Source organism: Ranitomeya imitator, chromosome 3 (genome assembly GCF_032444005.1).
Source record: "Ranitomeya imitator isolate aRanImi1 chromosome 3, aRanImi1.pri, whole genome shotgun sequence".
Classification (NCBI taxonomy): domain Eukaryota; kingdom Metazoa; phylum Chordata; class Amphibia; order Anura; family Dendrobatidae; genus Ranitomeya; species Ranitomeya imitator.
The window spans coordinates 93,083,814-93,102,075 of record NC_091284.1 but is presented as its reverse complement, the minus strand read 5'-3'; the positions used below and the strand labels follow the sequence as shown (position 1 = coordinate 93,102,075).

Genomic DNA, 18,262 nt, shown 5'->3' with positions numbered 1-18,262 from the left:
CATGCTGCATACAATGCAGTGTGGATTTTGTATGCAATATATCTCTATGGTGGACGGATGTTATTATTGGGTGAATGCCGCCTGACTCTTTATGCTGACATTGGCCACCAACGCAGCGTGCACTCAGTCACTCATTGATTTGGACTTGTTCCTAGTTCGCTTGTCTCGGTGTAAGTTTTCCTTTGCTATAGTTGTAGATAGACGGCAGCATGTTTGGCACGGTGAGACGTTGTAGAAGCGTTCATTTCTCTGGAGCGATCTAGTTGCTGGAGCAGTATTGGGGAGCACTGGTGTACGGCTGGCCACATGTGTCCTGAGTGGGGGGGTCATCAATCGAACATCAGATTGTATGTGCAAACGACCCAGTCATCAAACTACAATGGTACATCAGGGATATATTCCAAAATAAAGAAAAAAATGATAATGTGCAATGTGGCCGATGATCGGTGGCTGCACACGTCTGGTTCAGCCCAATAGCAGGTGCAGAATTCCTGCTACAGATCGCGGTCATCGACCATTGCAGATGACAAATAATGGTCTGTCAAAATCTACTACTTTGGCCAACTTTTCGCCAATGTCTGTGGATCTAATCAGCACGTGCCTTTATCGTAGGGTCTCAAGTTCAATCCTGATTTCCCTTTAAATGGAAATCTGCCAAAGACATTATCTACCAGGCCGATGATAGTGGCCGAAATTAAAAACCCATTTGTTTTAACGATAGAGTCTGGTGTCCGCAGGCGTCATTCTCCCAGTGAGTTTATCGATTTGTTGGCTGACACACTGGCGGTTCTGCTTACAAGACTTAACACGTTTGTGCAGACGCAGGATCCATTTCATTACAGAAAACAATACTGCCGGCACAGACGGTGGCAAATCGCTGAACGAACTGCTTTCCAACAGGTACGAAAGGGAGGAGAGGCTGGGGCAGGACCAGTCATAGAAGGCAGCATGGTTACCGGCTAGCATCCATGGTCTCTACAAGCAGGTGGTCTTTATCAGATGGCTGACATGGAGACCCTCATACAATGATGCCATCTTATCGAGGGGTTTCCCAGTGACTGGGAGAGACCGCAGTAGTGGATTTGCTGCACACGACAATGCAGGCGAATGGCAGCATTGTATAGGTCTCGGATGCTGCGGTCCCCGGCAGGTGCCTAGAGGGAGCACAGGCTCTGTGTTCAGGACACAGCTAATTACCATCTGCATCCAAGGGGAAAACCATCCGCCCATCTGTCAGTTTCAGGACAGAGCTTCCCCTAACCCACCCCCTTTCCACCTAACACAGCCCCCTCCTCTGCATCTTCAGTGTAAACACACAGAGAACTTCAGGGACACAAAGCATCAGCCCGCGCCTCCGCTCATGCATGAGCTTGGATCTCTTAGGCATCCTTGGCACTAGCATCCTCAGTCTCCGGTAGAATCTCTGCTGCTTGCCTGTCCTCCTGCTTTCCTCTCTCCTACCATTTTTTCTTCATATACTGTGCTGCTTTCCTCTGCAAAGCTTTGGCCTGTCCCCTGCAGTGTCCTGTCCTCTGCGCTCTACCTATCGCTCCCTCTCTGAGACATGAACCGCTTCCTTCCCCAGGGGGCACCGGTCCTGGCCTGAACATCTTCTCCATCAGTGTCTGATGAAATGCAGGTGGGGATCTGAAGGACTTCTTGAATGAGACACCATGGAGCCCGTGAGCCACCAAGGAATGCCTCGTCTCTCCTGGATAGACACTCTCTACAGCAGTAAGTGGCCGTTTTTCCGGGGTTTTGCATAGTGCCGGTCTTCACTTCGATAACGCAGATATATATTTTTTGTTTCTAAAAGATTCATTCATTCATTCACTCGCACATGGAATAACCATGTTATGGCTCGCATTACAACGCTTGAGTACGAACTGTACCTTCAAAAAAGGGCAAAAAAAGTCACTTGGCCAAAAAAGTCAATTGTCAAGATTTTCTTGTTCAGCATTGTTGTTGAGATATATATAGGTTACAAGTATTATGTATATAAATGTGTGCATGAGTGTGCGTATATGGTGTATGTTTGTGTGTATATGGTGTGTATATGTATGCGTGAGAGTATATGGGGTGTGTGTATGTATGCGTGTGTATATTGGTGTATGTGTGCTTGTATGTTTATATATGTATGTGTGTGTGTGTATATATGTATGTATGTATGTATATATATATATATATATATATACACACACACACACACACACACACACACACACACACACACACACACACACACACACACACAACACACACAGTTAACACACACACACACTTATCTCACACTCACACACACTCACTATCACACACACACACACACACACACACACACGCTTATCTCTCACACACATACTCATATCACACACACATACTCATATCACACACACACACTTATATCACACACACTTATATCACACACACACACTTATATCACACACACTTACCGTATATCACACACACTTACCGTATATCACACACACACACACTATCACACACACACACTTATCTCACACTCACACACACTATCACACACACACACGCTTATCTCTTACACACATACTCATATCACACACACACACTTATATCACACACACTTATATCACACACACACACTTATATCACACACACACTTATATCACACACACACTTACCGTATATCACACACACACACACACACTATCACACACACACACACACACTTATCTCACACTCACACACACTCACTATCACACACACACACACACGCTTATCTCTCACACACATACTCATATCACACACACACACTTATATCACACACACTTATATCACACACACACACTTATATCACACACACACTTATATCACACACACACTTACCGTATATCACACACACACACACACACACACCCTATATTTATATCCACAGTTATATTACAACTGGGCCTCACCCATGGACACATATGGGCAGTGTGCACCTTGGTACAGTGTAGAGGATCGGCGAGCGCCTATAGAGGATGTACATCAATGATGCCCAGAACATATGTCTACGTAAATGGGAAGGACGAGCTCGCTTTCATCGCTGCACACCCTAGTTGTATCAGGAGAGGTGAGATTTCCTGTGGTCTGTGACATTATTTTTGATGCATAATATCTTTTTGTGGTTACTTTTCTCCAGACCTGGCCTACTTTAATAATTTTGCACCTTCTCTACCTTTGTGCTGTGCATCAGCTTTATCCATTTTGTGCACACATCGCTCCCGGCTTCTCACTTCCCCGCTTACGTGATCCTGTTCACATCTGGTATTCTGTGCTCATTTTCTCCCAGCTGGGGCTGGCATCGCTGCTCGGATGAGTCTGGCTTGGGATTGATCAGCTGTCTGCGCTGTCTAGATGTGTGGCAGATTCGGGCCCTTTGATTTTCATTTCCCTCCTGAATAAAAGAAGAGTACAGAGCATGTGTGTGTGTGTGTGTGTGTGTGTGTGTGTGTGTGTGTGTGTGTGTGTGAATGGTGTATACACCCATGCCTGCACAAATGAATCGAAACGGATGGAGGGAAGATATGTAACGTTGCATCACTCCTATGCATATTCTAATATATCCGTTATATGATTAATATACATGAATACTGAATAAAACACACACATGGTGCAATGTACAAACCATCACACTCTGTAGCTTCGCAAATACGAAGTTGATATTGTCCAGAAAATACCCCAACAACAATGCGGCTTAGATGGCACCGACATGTTATCTTGTCCAGATGCATAATCATGGACGCATTGGTTAATATTCCAATATATAAAGGGGGGCTGGGACCCCTCATAGACTAGAATTGGGTAAATATTGGAAAAAAATACTGACTCATATCAGCGTGAGACTGATGGGGTTAATTTATAACAACTCGCCATGTTGAATATCAGAATATTGTATTAGGCACTAATATTGCTAATGTTTCAGGGATCCAGAAGACAGTCTTCATGGCCGCAGGGTGCAGCATTTTTGCATGAGAGCCCGGTGCCATTTTTTGACTGACAGCTGAGTTTTATGCCATGCTGATGGCTGTCTGCTCAGGGAGCCGGTAGGGGAGGGAACCAGACTGGAAATGCGGCATCTGAAAGCTGTAAAATTGCTGTATTGCTATTTTCACTAAACACCAAATCACCTGGAAAATTGCAGAGTGCCGTGTCTCCCGGTCATAGATAACGTTACACTGACGTATCATGCGGTTTAGTTGTTGACAATCATGGCCGTGCCGGTGCATCATATATGGGTACTGATGATGTATACATTCAGGATAGACCTGGATTAAGCAGCAATAATTAGATTTACTGTATAACTAGATTCTATTCCTGTAGTAAATGTAATCTGAGCTGTCAATCATTTCTTTTGCATCCATTAGTCATTGCGTCTATGGTGCCAGTGTATCCTATACTATCCGTGGGATTTCACACTGCATTTCCGGTGCCCGTTTGTTATATGGAAAGGTGCTAGCCTATACATCAAATCATCAAATGTATGTGTAGCCCCAAATTACCGAACCAAGGCCGAAAAAGAATCTCTATTGCCTCTGACAGGCTGATAAGTCAGTATGCCGTTTTTTTCTGCTTTACGGTATTCCTCAGTCTGCTGCAGTATTCCATTATAAAGGTTTCCAGTAAAAAATAAAAATATACCGCCCAATATATGTTCTTAATATTGGAGGCTTATGGGCAACAAATGCCACTGTATAGTTATAGCCTAAAAATGCCCCTGGCCGGATGTGCGCATCTTGCCCTCTGAGTTGACAGACAGTTGCTTTATTTTTGCAGAAGTTTGTACATCTTAACTGTATGGATTGTGTCTTCAGTGGCCAGACTTTGATTGGGAAAAGTAGTTTTGCTTGTTTTTTTTTTTTTTTTAATTCAAATATAATTTGTAGAATTGAGTGATCTAAGAACCAGAGATCTGTGACCTAACAAGGGGGCAGAGATTTTTCTGGACTTTTTGTTGTAAACTCATTGAAGAACACTACAGTCAGCCTTTTCTTGGCCTAAAATTGCTGCTAAATCCATGTCTCATACCTACTTTAGCTTGCCAGTGGTTGGTTGCAAGCAGTCAATCATGGTTCATCACTGCTGCAACCGTGTCTACAAAGACCGGCGGAAAACTGCAGTGAGGCAGTGCTGGAGCAGCATTGGGGAAGGAATGAGAGCCAGGGCTGGAACAGCATCGGGGAAGGAACGAGAGCCAGGGCTGGAGCAGCACTGGGGAAGGAATGAGGGCCAGGGCTGGAGCAGCACTGGGGAAGAAGCGAGAGCCAGGGCTGGAACAGCATCGGGGAAGGAATGAGAGCCAGGGCTGGAGTCGCATTGGGGAAGGAATGAGAGCCAGGGCTGGAGCGGCACTGGGGAAGGAATGAGAGCCAGGGCTGGAGCGGCACTGGGGAAGGAATGAGAGCCAGGGCTTGGAGCAGCACTGGGGAAGGAATGAGAGCCAGGGCTGGAGCGGCACTGGGGAAGGAATGAGAGCCAGGGCTGGAGCGGCACTGGGGAAGGAATGAGAGCCAGGGCTTGGAGCAGCACTGGGGAAGGAATGAGAGCCAGGGTTGGAGCAGCACTGGGGAAGGAATGAGAGCCAGGGCTGGAGCGGCACTGGGGAAGGAATGAGAGCCAGGGCTGGAGCGGCACTGGGGAAGGAATGAGAGCCAGGGCTGGAGCGGCACTGGGGAAGAAATGAGAGCCGGGGCTGGAGCAGCACTGGGGAAGGAATGAGAGCCAGGGCTGGAGCAGCACTGGGGAAGGAATGAGAGCCAGGGCTGGAGCAGCACTGGGGAAGGAATGAGAGCCGGGGAAGGAATGAGAGCCAGGGCTGGAGCGGCACTGGGGAAGGAATGAGAGCCAGGGCTGGAGCAGCACTGGGGAAGGAATGAGAGCCAGGGAAGGAATGAGAGCCAGGGCTGGAGCAGTACTGGGGAAGGAATGAGAGCCAGGGCTGGAGAAGCACTGGGGAAGGAATGAGAGCCAGGGCTGGAGCAGCACTGGGGAAGGAATGAGAGCCAGGGTTGGAGCAGCACTGGGGAAGGAATGAGAGCCAGGGCTGGAGCGGCACTGGGGAAGGAATGAGAGCCGGGGCTGGAGCAGCACTGGGGAAGGAATGAGAGCCAGGGCTGGAGCGGCACTGAGGAAGGAATGAGAGCCAGGGCTAGAGCAGCACTGGGGAAGGAATGAGAGCCAGGGCTGGAGCAGCACTGAGGAAGGAATGAGAGCCAGGGCTGGAGCAGCACTGGGGAAGGAATGAGAGCCAGGGAAGGAATGAGAGCCAGGGCTGGAGCAGTACTGGGGAAGGAATGAGAGCCAGGGCTGGAGAAGCACTGGGGAAGGAATGAGAGCCCAGGGCTGGAGCAGCATCGGGGAAGGAATGAGAGCCAGGGCTGGAGCAGCATCGGGGAAGGAATGAGAGCCAGGGCTGGAGCAGCATCAGGGAAGGAATGAGAGCCAGGGCTGGAGCAGCATCGGGGAAGGAATGAGAGCCAGGGCTGGAGCAGCATTGGGGAATGAATGAGAGCCAGGGCTGGAGCAGCACTGGGGAAGGAATGAGAGCCAGGGCTGGAGCAGCACTGGGGAAGGAATGAGAGCCAGGGCTGGAGCGGCACTGGGGAAGGAATGAGAGCCAGGGCTGGAGAAGCACTGGGGAAGGAATGAGAGCCCAGGGCTGGAGCAGCATCGGGGAAGGAATGAGAGCCAGGGCTGGAGCAGCACTGGGGAAGGAATGAGAGCCAGGGCTGGAGAAGCACTGGGGAAGGAATGAGAGCCAGGGCTGGAGCAGCATCGGGGAAGGAATGAGAGCCAGGGCTGGAGCAGCATCGGGGAAGGATTGAGAGACGGGGCTGGAGCAGCATCAGGGAAGGAACGAGAGCCAGGGCTGGAGCAGCACTGGGGAAGGATTGAAAGCCAGGGCTGGAGCAACATCTGGGAAGGAATGAGAGCCAGGGCTGGAGCAGCATCAGGGAAGGTATGAGAGCCAGCGCTGGAGCAGCACTGGGGAAGGAATGAGAGCCAGGGCTGGAGCAGCACTGGGGAAGGAATGAAAACCAGGGCTGGAGCAGCATCAGGGAAGGTATGAGAGCCAGCGCTGGAGCAGCACTGGGGAAGAAATGAGATAGGGGGTTGGAGCTGTATTGAGGAAGGTACGAGAGGCCGTGCTGGAGCTGCATGGCAGAAGGAAAGAAACGGTGATGGAGCAGCATGGGGGAGTGAATGAGAGACTGGGCTGGAGCAGCACGGAGGAAGGAATGAAAGGCTGGGCTGGAGCGGCATGGGGGAATGAATGAGAGATGAGGCTGGAGCAGCACGGGGGAAGGATTGAGAGACGGGGCTGGAGCAGCACTAGGGAATGAGATGGGGCTGGAGCAGCACTAGGGAATGAGATGGGGCTGGAACAGCACTGGGGAAAGGGAATGAGAGAATGGGGCTGGAGCAGCTCTAGGGAAGGAATGAGATATTGGGCTGGAGCAGCAGAGAAGGAATGAGAGGGCAGGGCTGGAGCAGCAGCACTGGGGAAGGAATGAGTTAGGGCTGGAGCAGCAGCTCTCAGGAAGGAATGAGAGGCAGAGTTGGAGCAGTGCGGGGAAGGAATAAGAGGCAGGGCTGGTGCAGCATGGGGGAAGGAATGAGAGGCAGGACTGGTGCAGCAGCATTGGGGAAGGAAAGAGAGGTAGGGCTGAAGAAACAGAGGTGAAGGAATGAGAGCCAGGGCTGAAGCAGCAGCACTGGGGAGGGAATAAGGCCAGGGCTAGTGATGAGCGAGTATACTTGTTGTTCGGGTTTTCCCGAGCACGCTCGGGTGGTCTCCGAGTATTTATGACTGCTCGGAGATTTAGTTTTCCTTGCCTGCAGCCGGATAATTTACATCTGTTAGACAGCTTGATTACATGTGGGGATTCCCTAGCAACCAGGCAACCCCCACATGTACTCAGCCTGGCTAGCAGCCGTAAATCATCCAGCTGTGGCAAGGAAATCTAAATCTCTGAGCAGTCAAAAATACTGGGAGACCACCCGAGTGTGCTTGGGAAAACCCGAGCAACGAGTACACTCGCTCATCACTAGCCAGGGCTAGAGCAGCAGCATAGTGGGGAAGGAATGACAGGGTTGTTCTTAAGGCGATTAAGCTTTTGGACTATTAGGCTATGTTCACATGTTGCATTTTTTGTTGCGTTTTTTTCTTAATGCAACTTAAAAGCTGTGTTTTATGGTACTAGGAAAAGCTATGAGATTTCAGAGATCTCATGCAGTTTTTTTTCCCTGACTGAGTTGGAAAACTGCTGCTTTTTTTGAAAACATAAGCATGTCAGTTCTTTAGAGCGTTTTTGCAGCATTTTTTCACTTATAGAAAGCAATGGGTAAGTGCAAAAACATTGTCATAAGTTTATTTTTGTGATTTTTCTCAAGTTTAAACAAAGATGTCTTGGTCTACACACCTGAGAATGATAGGATTAGTACAGTTTAAGTAAATTAGTGATGTGTAAAGTAAACATTGGCTGACCAAGGTGCGACATTGGGCATTGTTCAATCAACTCTTGGGTAAACTATCCCTGAGGAATTCAGCTCCTCAGCTGTTTTTACATTATCACTTGTTTGTTTATTTTTTGATGAACTTTTTAACTTTTTTGTTCCCAATAGTCACTATTTTTTCAGACATAAAAATCTGTTTCCACTAAATAATTTCATCAAGTTGCCCTTTTTTTTTTTTTTTAACAAAAAATATTTTATGGTGTCACAAATGTCTGTGACCTAACACTTTGCATTGTTCATGCTTGTATGGTGGAAGCAAATCAAAACATAGTAACATAGTAACATAGTAAGGCCGAAAAAAGACATTTGTCCATCCAGTTCAGCCTATATTCCATCATAATAAATTCCCAGATCTACGTCCTTCTACAGAACCTAATTGTATGATACAATATTGTTCTTCTCCAGGAAGACATCCAGGCCTCTCTTGAATCCCTCGACTGAGTTCGCCATCACCACCTCCTCAGGCAAGCAATTCCAGATTCTCACTGCCCTAACAGTAAAGAATCCTCTTCTATGTTGGTGGAAAAACCTTCTATCCTCCAGACGCAAAGAATGCCCCCTTGTGCCCGTCACCTTCCTTGGTATAAACAGATCCTCAGCGAGATATTTGTATTGTCCCCTTATATACTTATACATGGTTATTAGATCGCCCCTCAGTCGTCTTTTTTCTAGACTAAATAATCCTAATTTCGCTAATCTATCTGGGTATTGTAGTTCTCCCATCCCCTTTATTAATTTTGTTGCCCTCCTTTGTACTCTCTCTAGTTCCATTATATCCTTCCTGAGCACCAGTACCCAAAACTGGACACAGTACTCCATGTGCGGTCTAACTAGGGATTTGTACAGAGGCAGTATAATGCTCTCATCATGTGTATCCAGACCTCTTTTAATGCACCCCATGATCCTGTTTGCCTTGGCAGCTGCTGCCTGGCACTGGCTGCTCCAGGTAAGTTTATCATTAACTAGGATCCCCAAGTCCTTCTCCCTGTCAGATTTACCCAGTGGTTTCCCATTCAGTGTGTAATGGTGACATTGATTCCTTCTTCCCATGTGTATAACCTTACATTTATCATTGTTAAACCTCATCTGCCACCTTTCAGCCCAAGTTTCCAACTTATCCAGATCCATCTGTAGCAGAATACTATCTTCTCTTGTATTAACTGCTTTACATAGTTTTGTATCATCTGCAAATATCGATATTTTACTGTGTAAACCTTCTACCAGATCATTAATGAATATGTTGAAGAGAACAGGTCCCAATACCGACCCCTGCGGTACCCCACTGGTCACAGCGACCCAGTTAGAGACTATACCATTTATAACCACCCTCTGCTTTCTATCACTAAGCCAGTTACTAACCCATTTACACACATTTTCCCCCAGGCCAAGCATTCTCATTTTGTGTACCAACCTCTTGTGCGGCACGGTATCAAACGCTTTGGAAAAATCGAGATATACCACGTCCAATGACTCACCGTGGTCCAGCCTATAGCTTACCTCTTCATAAAAACTGATTAGATTGGTTTGACAGGAGCGATTTCTCATAAACCCATGCTGATATGGAGTTAAACAGTTATTCTCATTGAGATAATCCAGAATAACATAAAACCTGCTTTTTGTCTGCAGCTTTTTTTTTTTCTGACGAGAGACCAGGTTTTGGCTGCAGAAGTAAAAACGCAGCAAAAAAGCAACATGTGACCATAGCCGTAAAAGGGTTATCTACCTTTTTTGGGGGTCAGTTGTTGCAGTTTTTTTTTCTATGCATGTATTTGGATCAAAAATCAACCCAATTACAGTAAATCCCTTTTTTTTGCAGTTGGGTTACATTAAAATCTTTTTCAGCTTTTGGCTTTTATAGACTATTTTTCTGCACACTCTACTTAGAGGTGGTCATAGATCTGTGCACAGAAAATGAGAAATAACGGTTGCAAACTTTCACATTGGATTATCAGAATAAGCTCACTGATCCTCAGTAACTTAGGCTACTTTTTAATACATCAGGCTTTCGCTGTCAGGCTAAATCCCGTTAAATTAAAAAAAAAAAAAAATGATCCGGCGAATGTTGCCGCCGGATCCAGTTTTTTTTCCCATAGACTTGTATTAGCGCCGGATGACATTGCGTTTCGTCCGGTTTTCGCTGGATCCGGCAAATCTGCCGTTTCAGGAAAAAACGTGCTGTTTGCTAGAATGGAAGCCTATAGGAGTCAGTAGGTGCCGGATCCGTAAAATGATAGATTCCGGCGCCGGATTTTGTTTTTTTAAACTGAGTATGCTCCAAAATTTTTTTTATCCTATAATCTAGATATGCTAGCCGGATCCGTCGAAAAAAACGGAACCGTCGCATCAGTTTTTCACAATCTGCGCCGGATCCGGTTTTTCCAACATTCCCCGGATTGTGCTTGATGCAAAAAACCTGATGTGTGAAAGTAGCTTTATTCTGCAGCTAGCAAAAAATAATACTCCATTCCAAAAAACGTTTTCTCCCCAAATACATGCATTTACTTAACAAACCCCCTTTTAAATTTCTAAAATTGGAAAATACTTTTAAGTTCTCATTCAGACAAACGTAATGCCCGTGCATTTTCGCATCTGTATGGCGACTTTGGCTTACTAATTCTAATGTAAAGTTCTGACCAAACACTGACCGTGTGAACGTGGCCTGAATCTGATTAATGTCCGTATGTTGGCAGGAGATCGGCCCTTTGTCCCTTTTCTCTACGTATCTGCCCCATAGCAGTAGGGCAGTACAAAGCCAATGTTATTTGTTGGTTATTGTAACATCTTGCCTCCAGTAAGATCTTTCTTAATCTTGTGGTTCATGGGTGAATAAAAGAAGCATTAGTGTTTCCAGGGTGCTGCGGCCATTGTCATTGTCCCCTCCGCCACCGTAGCTATTAGGACAGGTGATTTTACAGTGGTGCTAGAATTTGTATATAACCTCCGAAAATGTCCGATTCCTGAAGGGAGTATTTACCACGAGGTTTTTGCTACCTAACCTGAGAGCAGCGTAATGTAGGATCAAATACCCCGATTCCTGCAATGTCACTGGGCTACTTGCCGTGGTTTTGATAAAATTGATTTTATCAGCTAGAGATAATCACTAGAGGACTTGTGAACTTGCTATGTTGTCCTCCATATTCATGAGCTTTGTATAACTCTGCCCCCACCACTGATTGGCCCCTTTCTGCCTATGCACAGTGTATACAGAAAGCTGCCAGTGATGTGTGCGGGGTTACACAGAGATCAGCATACAGTGAACTGGTAGATCTGCAGAAGAGAAAACGGGGATTTTACTGCAGTCAGTAGCCCAGTAAGTGGCATATTGCTGGAATCAGGGTCTCTGTCCCTACATCATGCTGCTCTCAGTTGGGGTTTTAAAAGCCTAGCAACAGATTCCCTTCAATGAGTAAATGAAATGATGTCATTTGATGTAGGCAGACCTTGTACATTCTTGGTTCCATTTCCACGGGTATCTTTTTATTTTGGAACTGTCTCCTTTTATCTTTCTAAAAAATGTTTATTTTCTGACCTGTGCCATTATTCCGGCGTTAATGGGTTACGCAGGGTTAGAATACCATAACTGCTTTCTAGCAGAAATCGCCCCACCATTAATTGAAGTCGGTGGGAACTGCAGTAACAGACACAACCTGGGAACATTTGGGGCATTGCTTTTGGAAGAATCTCTGGACAACCCCTTTAAGCAGCCAGATTGACCAATCAGTTGTGCATACAGCGTTAGATCTATGGATCAACTTGCTCGACACATTGAATGTTTCTCCTCTGAAGAATAAAATGTTGTATAGAAGAAAATAGAATACATTTGCTTCAATCAATACCGTCCTGTATAAGGTGAAAGTGATGTCGTATCTCATGGTGATCGATGCGTTCTGCAAATAGCAGCAGGATCTGTGCAGGTACGGGATCAGACTGATGGGATTATACAGTCATCATACGTCTCATAGGTTAGAACACTGCGGAGCCCACCGCAGGTGTGTAAGTACACGATCAATGACGAGGAGCAGGATCTGACATCATCAACTTATGTGTATCCCTAAAGGGGAACCTTGATGAATAGAGAGGTACTAATGAGTCCTGTACATGACACAATACAGGCTTTGTGTGGTGTCTCCTACTATAAAAGCTAAACTTTTAAAGAGAATCTGTCACCAGGTTTTTACTACCTCACCTGTGAGCAGCGTAGAGTAGGAAGAGAGACCCTGATTCCTGCGATTTATTACTTCGATTACTGGGTGCAGCAATTGTGATACAATAAAGAGTTTTTAGATGTAGCATGCAGCAGAGCTCAAACGCTGCCCCCGCCCGCATCACAGCTCTGTGTAAATTGTCTATTAACAGTGAGCTGCTTATCACAGGAGGGTGTGAGGTCGGTCTAGCAGTCGTGTGACCGTCGGTCCTGCAGTCGTGTGACCGTCGGTCCTGGCAGTGAATATCTCCTAATAAGTGACACATCCTTGGAACCTGTCTCTCTGCTGCTCTCATGCTGTCCTCCGATTATAGCAAAAACCTGCTGACAGATTCCCTTTAATGGGTCAAAGGAAAATAAAAAAGAACTATTATCACCACCTGGACTGACTAAACTGACAACATCTGGTGGGGGAAATAAAGTTGCTCATCTTGTTCAGAGGGAATGCTTCAGCAAACTGGCAGGGGCATGGGGCACATCACCAAACCAAGTGTGAAGGAACAGTCCTGGTCTGGGAAGTGAGTAAAGGATATATACTTATTATATAATTTTTTTACATTTCTCGCATCACTCTAGGATGATGTCCAATGTATATAGGCATTTTGGGAATAATATTGGTAGCTATGTTGTGGTGTTCACCATGATTGATGATGCGTTGCTAGTTTTGGCTGTAGACACCATTCTAAATTTTTCGATTACGATGCAAAAAAGAACGGAATCTAGGGAATTCTTGTGATCTAGGTGATCTTTTTTCCTAAATATTACATCCCGCACCAAGGCAGTGGGAAGGCCTGTGCTCTGGGGTTTTTCCACAAGTGAGGTGGGCCAGCTCCGGCTAAGGTGGGCTAGCTCCGGCTAAGGTGGGCCAGCTCCGGCTAAGGTGGGCCAGCTCCGACTAAGGTTGGCCAGCTCCGGCTAAGGTGGGCCAGCTCCGGCTAAGGTAGGCCAGCTCCGGCTAAGGTGGGCCAGCTCCGACTAAGGTGGGCCAGCTCCGGCTAAGGTAGGCCAGCTCCGGCTAAGGTAGGCCAGCTTCGGCTATGGTGGGCCAGCTCTGGCTAAGGTGGGCCAGCTCCGGCTAAGGTGGGCCAGCTCCGGCTAAGGTAGGCCAGCTCCGGCTAAGGTAGGCCAGCTTCGGCTATGGTGGGCCAGCTCCGGCTAAGGTGGGCCAGCTCCGGCTAAGGTGGGCCAGCTCCGACTAAGGTGGGCCAGCTCCGGCTAAGGTAGGCCAGCTCCGGCTAAGGTAGGCCAGCTTCGGCTATGGTGGGCCAGCTCTGGCTATGGTGGGCCAGTTATGCATTTAACATATGTATAGGTGCAATGGAGTAGATCGCCAGCCACTGTGGTGGTCTCGTCCAATCTGTGTTTAATTTGCTACGTTGATGACTTGACACATCTGCACGTTACCGCTGCAGCCAATCAGTGGACTCAGATGTCTGACTCAGATGGTGACATCACTGCAAAGCCAATGACTGGTTGCAGTGGTTATGTGGATGTATGACGAAGGAAATAAAGACTTCAGGGACCCCCAGAGCGTCATCACTGGTTACGTAGGGGATTGAACATGTGAGTAATAATTTTTTATTTATTTATATAAAGGAATGGCCAGGAATAACCCATGTCTGTTCTTTGCCATGCCTCACATAATCCTTCAATCAGCAGGATTTAATGCTGAGACGCAGCTAATAGTTGGTAATCCGCGCTATACGGTTGGGAATCCCCATGGGTGAAGGCTTCCCTGGCATTGTTCTCTGTTCTGCTCACAGCAGTGCCACTTAGTGCCAGGCTGCATTGGGGCAGATCATCCGCAGCATTAAGTGCCTCATATTAATGCACTTTCTGAGGGCTTGAGCCTATTAATCTCATCCTGCAAGAAATCTCCACAGGAAATGTTGATGAAGGGCATCTATATCTGAAGATGAGCGGAGACAACCGGAAAGATTTATATTTTATATCACCAGCATTGGCTGCAACTGGCAGAAATCTCTGGGGATGTCCAAGTATAAAAATGATTTTATAAAGTAGCCCTCGTTTTTATTTTTATTACACCAATCAATGGCAAACATGAAGATAATCAACTTTATTATATAAATTATCAGAGAAATCTGCTACTTTTTCCTTCTGGATTGATCTGTCTTAATTCATTGGTAAAAATCTGTATGCAGTGAAGACAGCTTTTCCCATTACTGAGCTTAGGATATCAGTTGGTGCTTTTAAAACTCTATGGAAGGGGAGGGGGTTGATTGAGACCGATATTACGCTGCAAGTTCTTCTGAAACTGTTTTCCATAGAACTTTATCAGCACCAACTGTTATCTATCTCATTAATGTTAAAATCTGTGTCCACTGAAGACAGAATCTTCCCGTGAATTAAGAATTTTGAGTGATCAATCATGGAGGAGAAAGATGCAAATTTATCACAAAGTTTCTCATTTTCACGTGTACTATTGATTCCTGACAAAATAAAGCTGCTAAATTGTCATGTTGAGTTTTTCAAAGCAAGTTTTCATAGGCTGCAGTGACACAAATGGGTTGGAGAAGTTCTCCACTTTTGTGCTTTTTCCAGCAGGGTCTATCTTTCATCTGAAATACACTTATATGACCGATGGGTAATCCTGACAGACGCAACATGTGAAAGACCCTGTTTATTTCCTTGTACACTTTGGTGAGATTCATTCCCCATTTTTGTGATAATAGAAGGAACTTTTGACCCTTTTTGTTTGTGCGTAGAACTCCAAAGTTTCCTATGTCTCCAGGCCATAGGGGTTTTTGACTTTTGTGTCTTTTTTTCATAACCTGAGAAATCAATTATCACCATGGAAGAGACTGAGCTTCTATGTCTATTCTGGGGTCATTGGGACACCTTATTTTTTTTAACCAAGTTTCTAGCAGAGGACTTCCAGTTAAAGGGATACTCCCACCTTTCCACCTTTGACATGTGTGCTGCTCATCTCTTTCCTCATCTTCCGTAGAAGAGAATGTATGGCTACATCTACACTTATTTTTTGTCTTTCTGGTGGTCATAGGTCTCCTCCCCAGTGGAGACCAATGTTCAGAACTATATATATATCGCGGCGGCCATTTTCCCAAAGCCGAGATGCAAACTCGGCTTTGGGAAAATGGCCGCCGCGATCTCTAATGCGCACGCCTAATCCCGCGGCCATTTTCCTGAAGCCCCGTGCAGCAGAGCACTCGATCTGCGCACGCGCGGCCCCAGGAAGATGGCCGCCCCCACCGATGACAGGGGCAATAGCGCAGAACGCGCGCTTTTGCTTCTCGTGCGCGTAGGGGATTCGGAACTCTGGACATGCGCACACCACTACGCCACCAACGGAAAGCTGGGGAAGAAAAGAGCGATGTCACCACGCCCACCTGACCTGACCAGCCTGATTGACAGGCGAAAACGGCGACTTTGGTAATGTATTTCTCAGCATAGGTGGGGAATCGGGGTACACTACATACACTATAGTAACACACAGCGCAGGCCCTATTTAACAGTATTTATATCTCAATCTCAAAAAACGGGGTGACAGGTTCCCTTTAAAGACTAAAGTGTGAAGTAACTGTAATCCCAATTTAGTTTTGTCTATTCAGTATTGTGATGTCCCCGGACACTGCTGCGATGTGAGTTCTGTCAGCAGCTTACTCTGTCCTACAAATCTGGTCTTGTGGTCAGGTCATCAGATGATCTGTATGAAGGCTCTCAGCGCTGCTATAGCTCACATCAATAAAGTGGATGTGAATTGCCTCTTCAAATATTAGAAGCCGCTCCACCGTGAACCAACAAGCCTTCTGCATCGTGTTCCTCCTTCTCTGTCCGTCACCATTTCCTTGGCCTCTTCTACATAACTATGTCTTTTTCACTGGGCAACAATTTTGACCAAGTCCGCTGCTAAAAATCAGTTTCACGATTTAGGCACGAATCCGAATTGTATTGAAAGTATATGGCAAATTAATCTGATTAATGACCTAGCCTTTCCAGTGTGAATAATATATGGTGGGATTGAAGAGCTGACTCGGGAAATCTGATGTAGATAATGGACGTGGTCTTCTTAAGGAGGTGGGAAGATCTTTTGAAAACTTTTAAATCCACATCATGGTGATTATTGGCACAGATTCCATGTTGAACACTCGCTTATTATCTCCATTGCATTATCATTTAGGCTGTACCGTCACTGACTAGATCTTGATGGGTTGTTCTTGTCAAGATGTTCATCTGTTGACATTGTATGTTTTTGACTTGTTATTTCATAATGTGATGATGTAGTTGAGCAAAGTGAGCATAGCCGGCCATTGTCACCTTTCGAAGACTCCTAAGACTGGCCATACTCATGAGATGGCTTTTGTCAGAGTTCTGGGCCAATTCTCCATATCCTAATAAGTATAAGTGTTAGCAACAGGAAAAAGGAGGTAAGATGATGCCATACTCATTTGTTGGTAACTTATCTCCCAAATTTAATCCAGCTGCCAATCGGTATTATCTCCTAACCTCTTCTATCAAGGTAGAGTTGCGATGGCTCATACAAATTAGAAAGTTGGCCAGTTGATCCTGCCAAAATAGGCAGCTACAAGCCAATATCTATGTAATGTGTATGGATGACTTTTATATCGATGGCTTATCCTTAGGATAGGTCATAAATATCTGATTAGTGGGGGTGTGAAACCCAGCACACCCCACTGATCAGCTGTTCCCAGTGATGTGGTCAGTGGGAGAGCTGCATAGCCCCCTCGGTAGTGTAGTGCTGTGCTGTACACTCCCAGCTGCCAGCAGCACTGAGCTGATGGGTTTGGGTGTCGCACTACCACCGATCATGTATTGATGACCGATCATGTATTGATGACCGATCCTAAGGATAGACCATTAATATAAAAGTCCTGAACAACCTTTTAGGCTAAGTTCACACTGGGCGTTTTTTCTGCAGCAAAACCTGAGGTGCTTGGCAGGAAAGAAGCTGCGGCAAAAAACGCAGGTTTTGGGGTTTCATTCAGTGGGTGAAAAATGCTGAATAAAAACTGTCAAAAGTGACATGCTCTATGTCCAAAAACCCATGCAAAGAACAAAATACTGATGACAAAAAACAATGTGTAAATAAGGTTTCTGAAATCTCATAGGCTTTGCTGGTACTGTAAAACGCAGCTGAAAATTAGCATAAAAAAGCATTAAAAAGAAGCGGCAAAAGCGCTCCGTGTGAATGTAACCTTTGTTGTCCAGTGAGTTAGTCTTCATAACATCAAAATTTGTCAATTCAAGTCATGCAACGCAAAAATAACGGAATTAGACCCTTAATTTCTTGGCTGTTCTTCTGATATGATTTCTACAAGCTCCATAAATGTAGAAACCTCCTTATTGCGTTCTGGGCTCCTCTCCACCGCTCCGCTAAGCTTTCATGATGAACAGTTCCCCAGGGGGTGATGCCGCAGACAGTCATTGTCTGACCCCTGTCTGGTCTGATGGGCTTCTCAGCTCGGATTCTTTTGAAGTGGCTTCCATGTTTTTAATAGTATTCCGCTTACCTCTGGGAGCCCC

The 18,262-nt window shown here is 46.0% G+C and overlaps 1 protein-coding gene across 2 annotated transcripts in view; it reads left to right on the top strand.

Moving 5' to 3' along the window:
• Nucleotides 1-18,262, top strand: part of ABR (ABR activator of RhoGEF and GTPase) — a 427,958-nt gene that overhangs the window by 65,738 nt on the left and 343,958 nt on the right. The window contains exon 1 of one of the 2 annotated variants that reach the window (XM_069761142.1): nt 1,406-1,734. The exons of the other annotated variant lie outside the window; for it this stretch is intronic. Coding sequence (XP_069617243.1) covers nt 1,674-1,734 — 61 coding nt within the window. The 5' untranslated portion in view covers nt 1,406-1,673. Of the gene's footprint in view, nt 1-1,405; nt 1,735-18,262 lie in introns of those variants that run through there. 2 annotated transcript variants of the gene reach the window in all.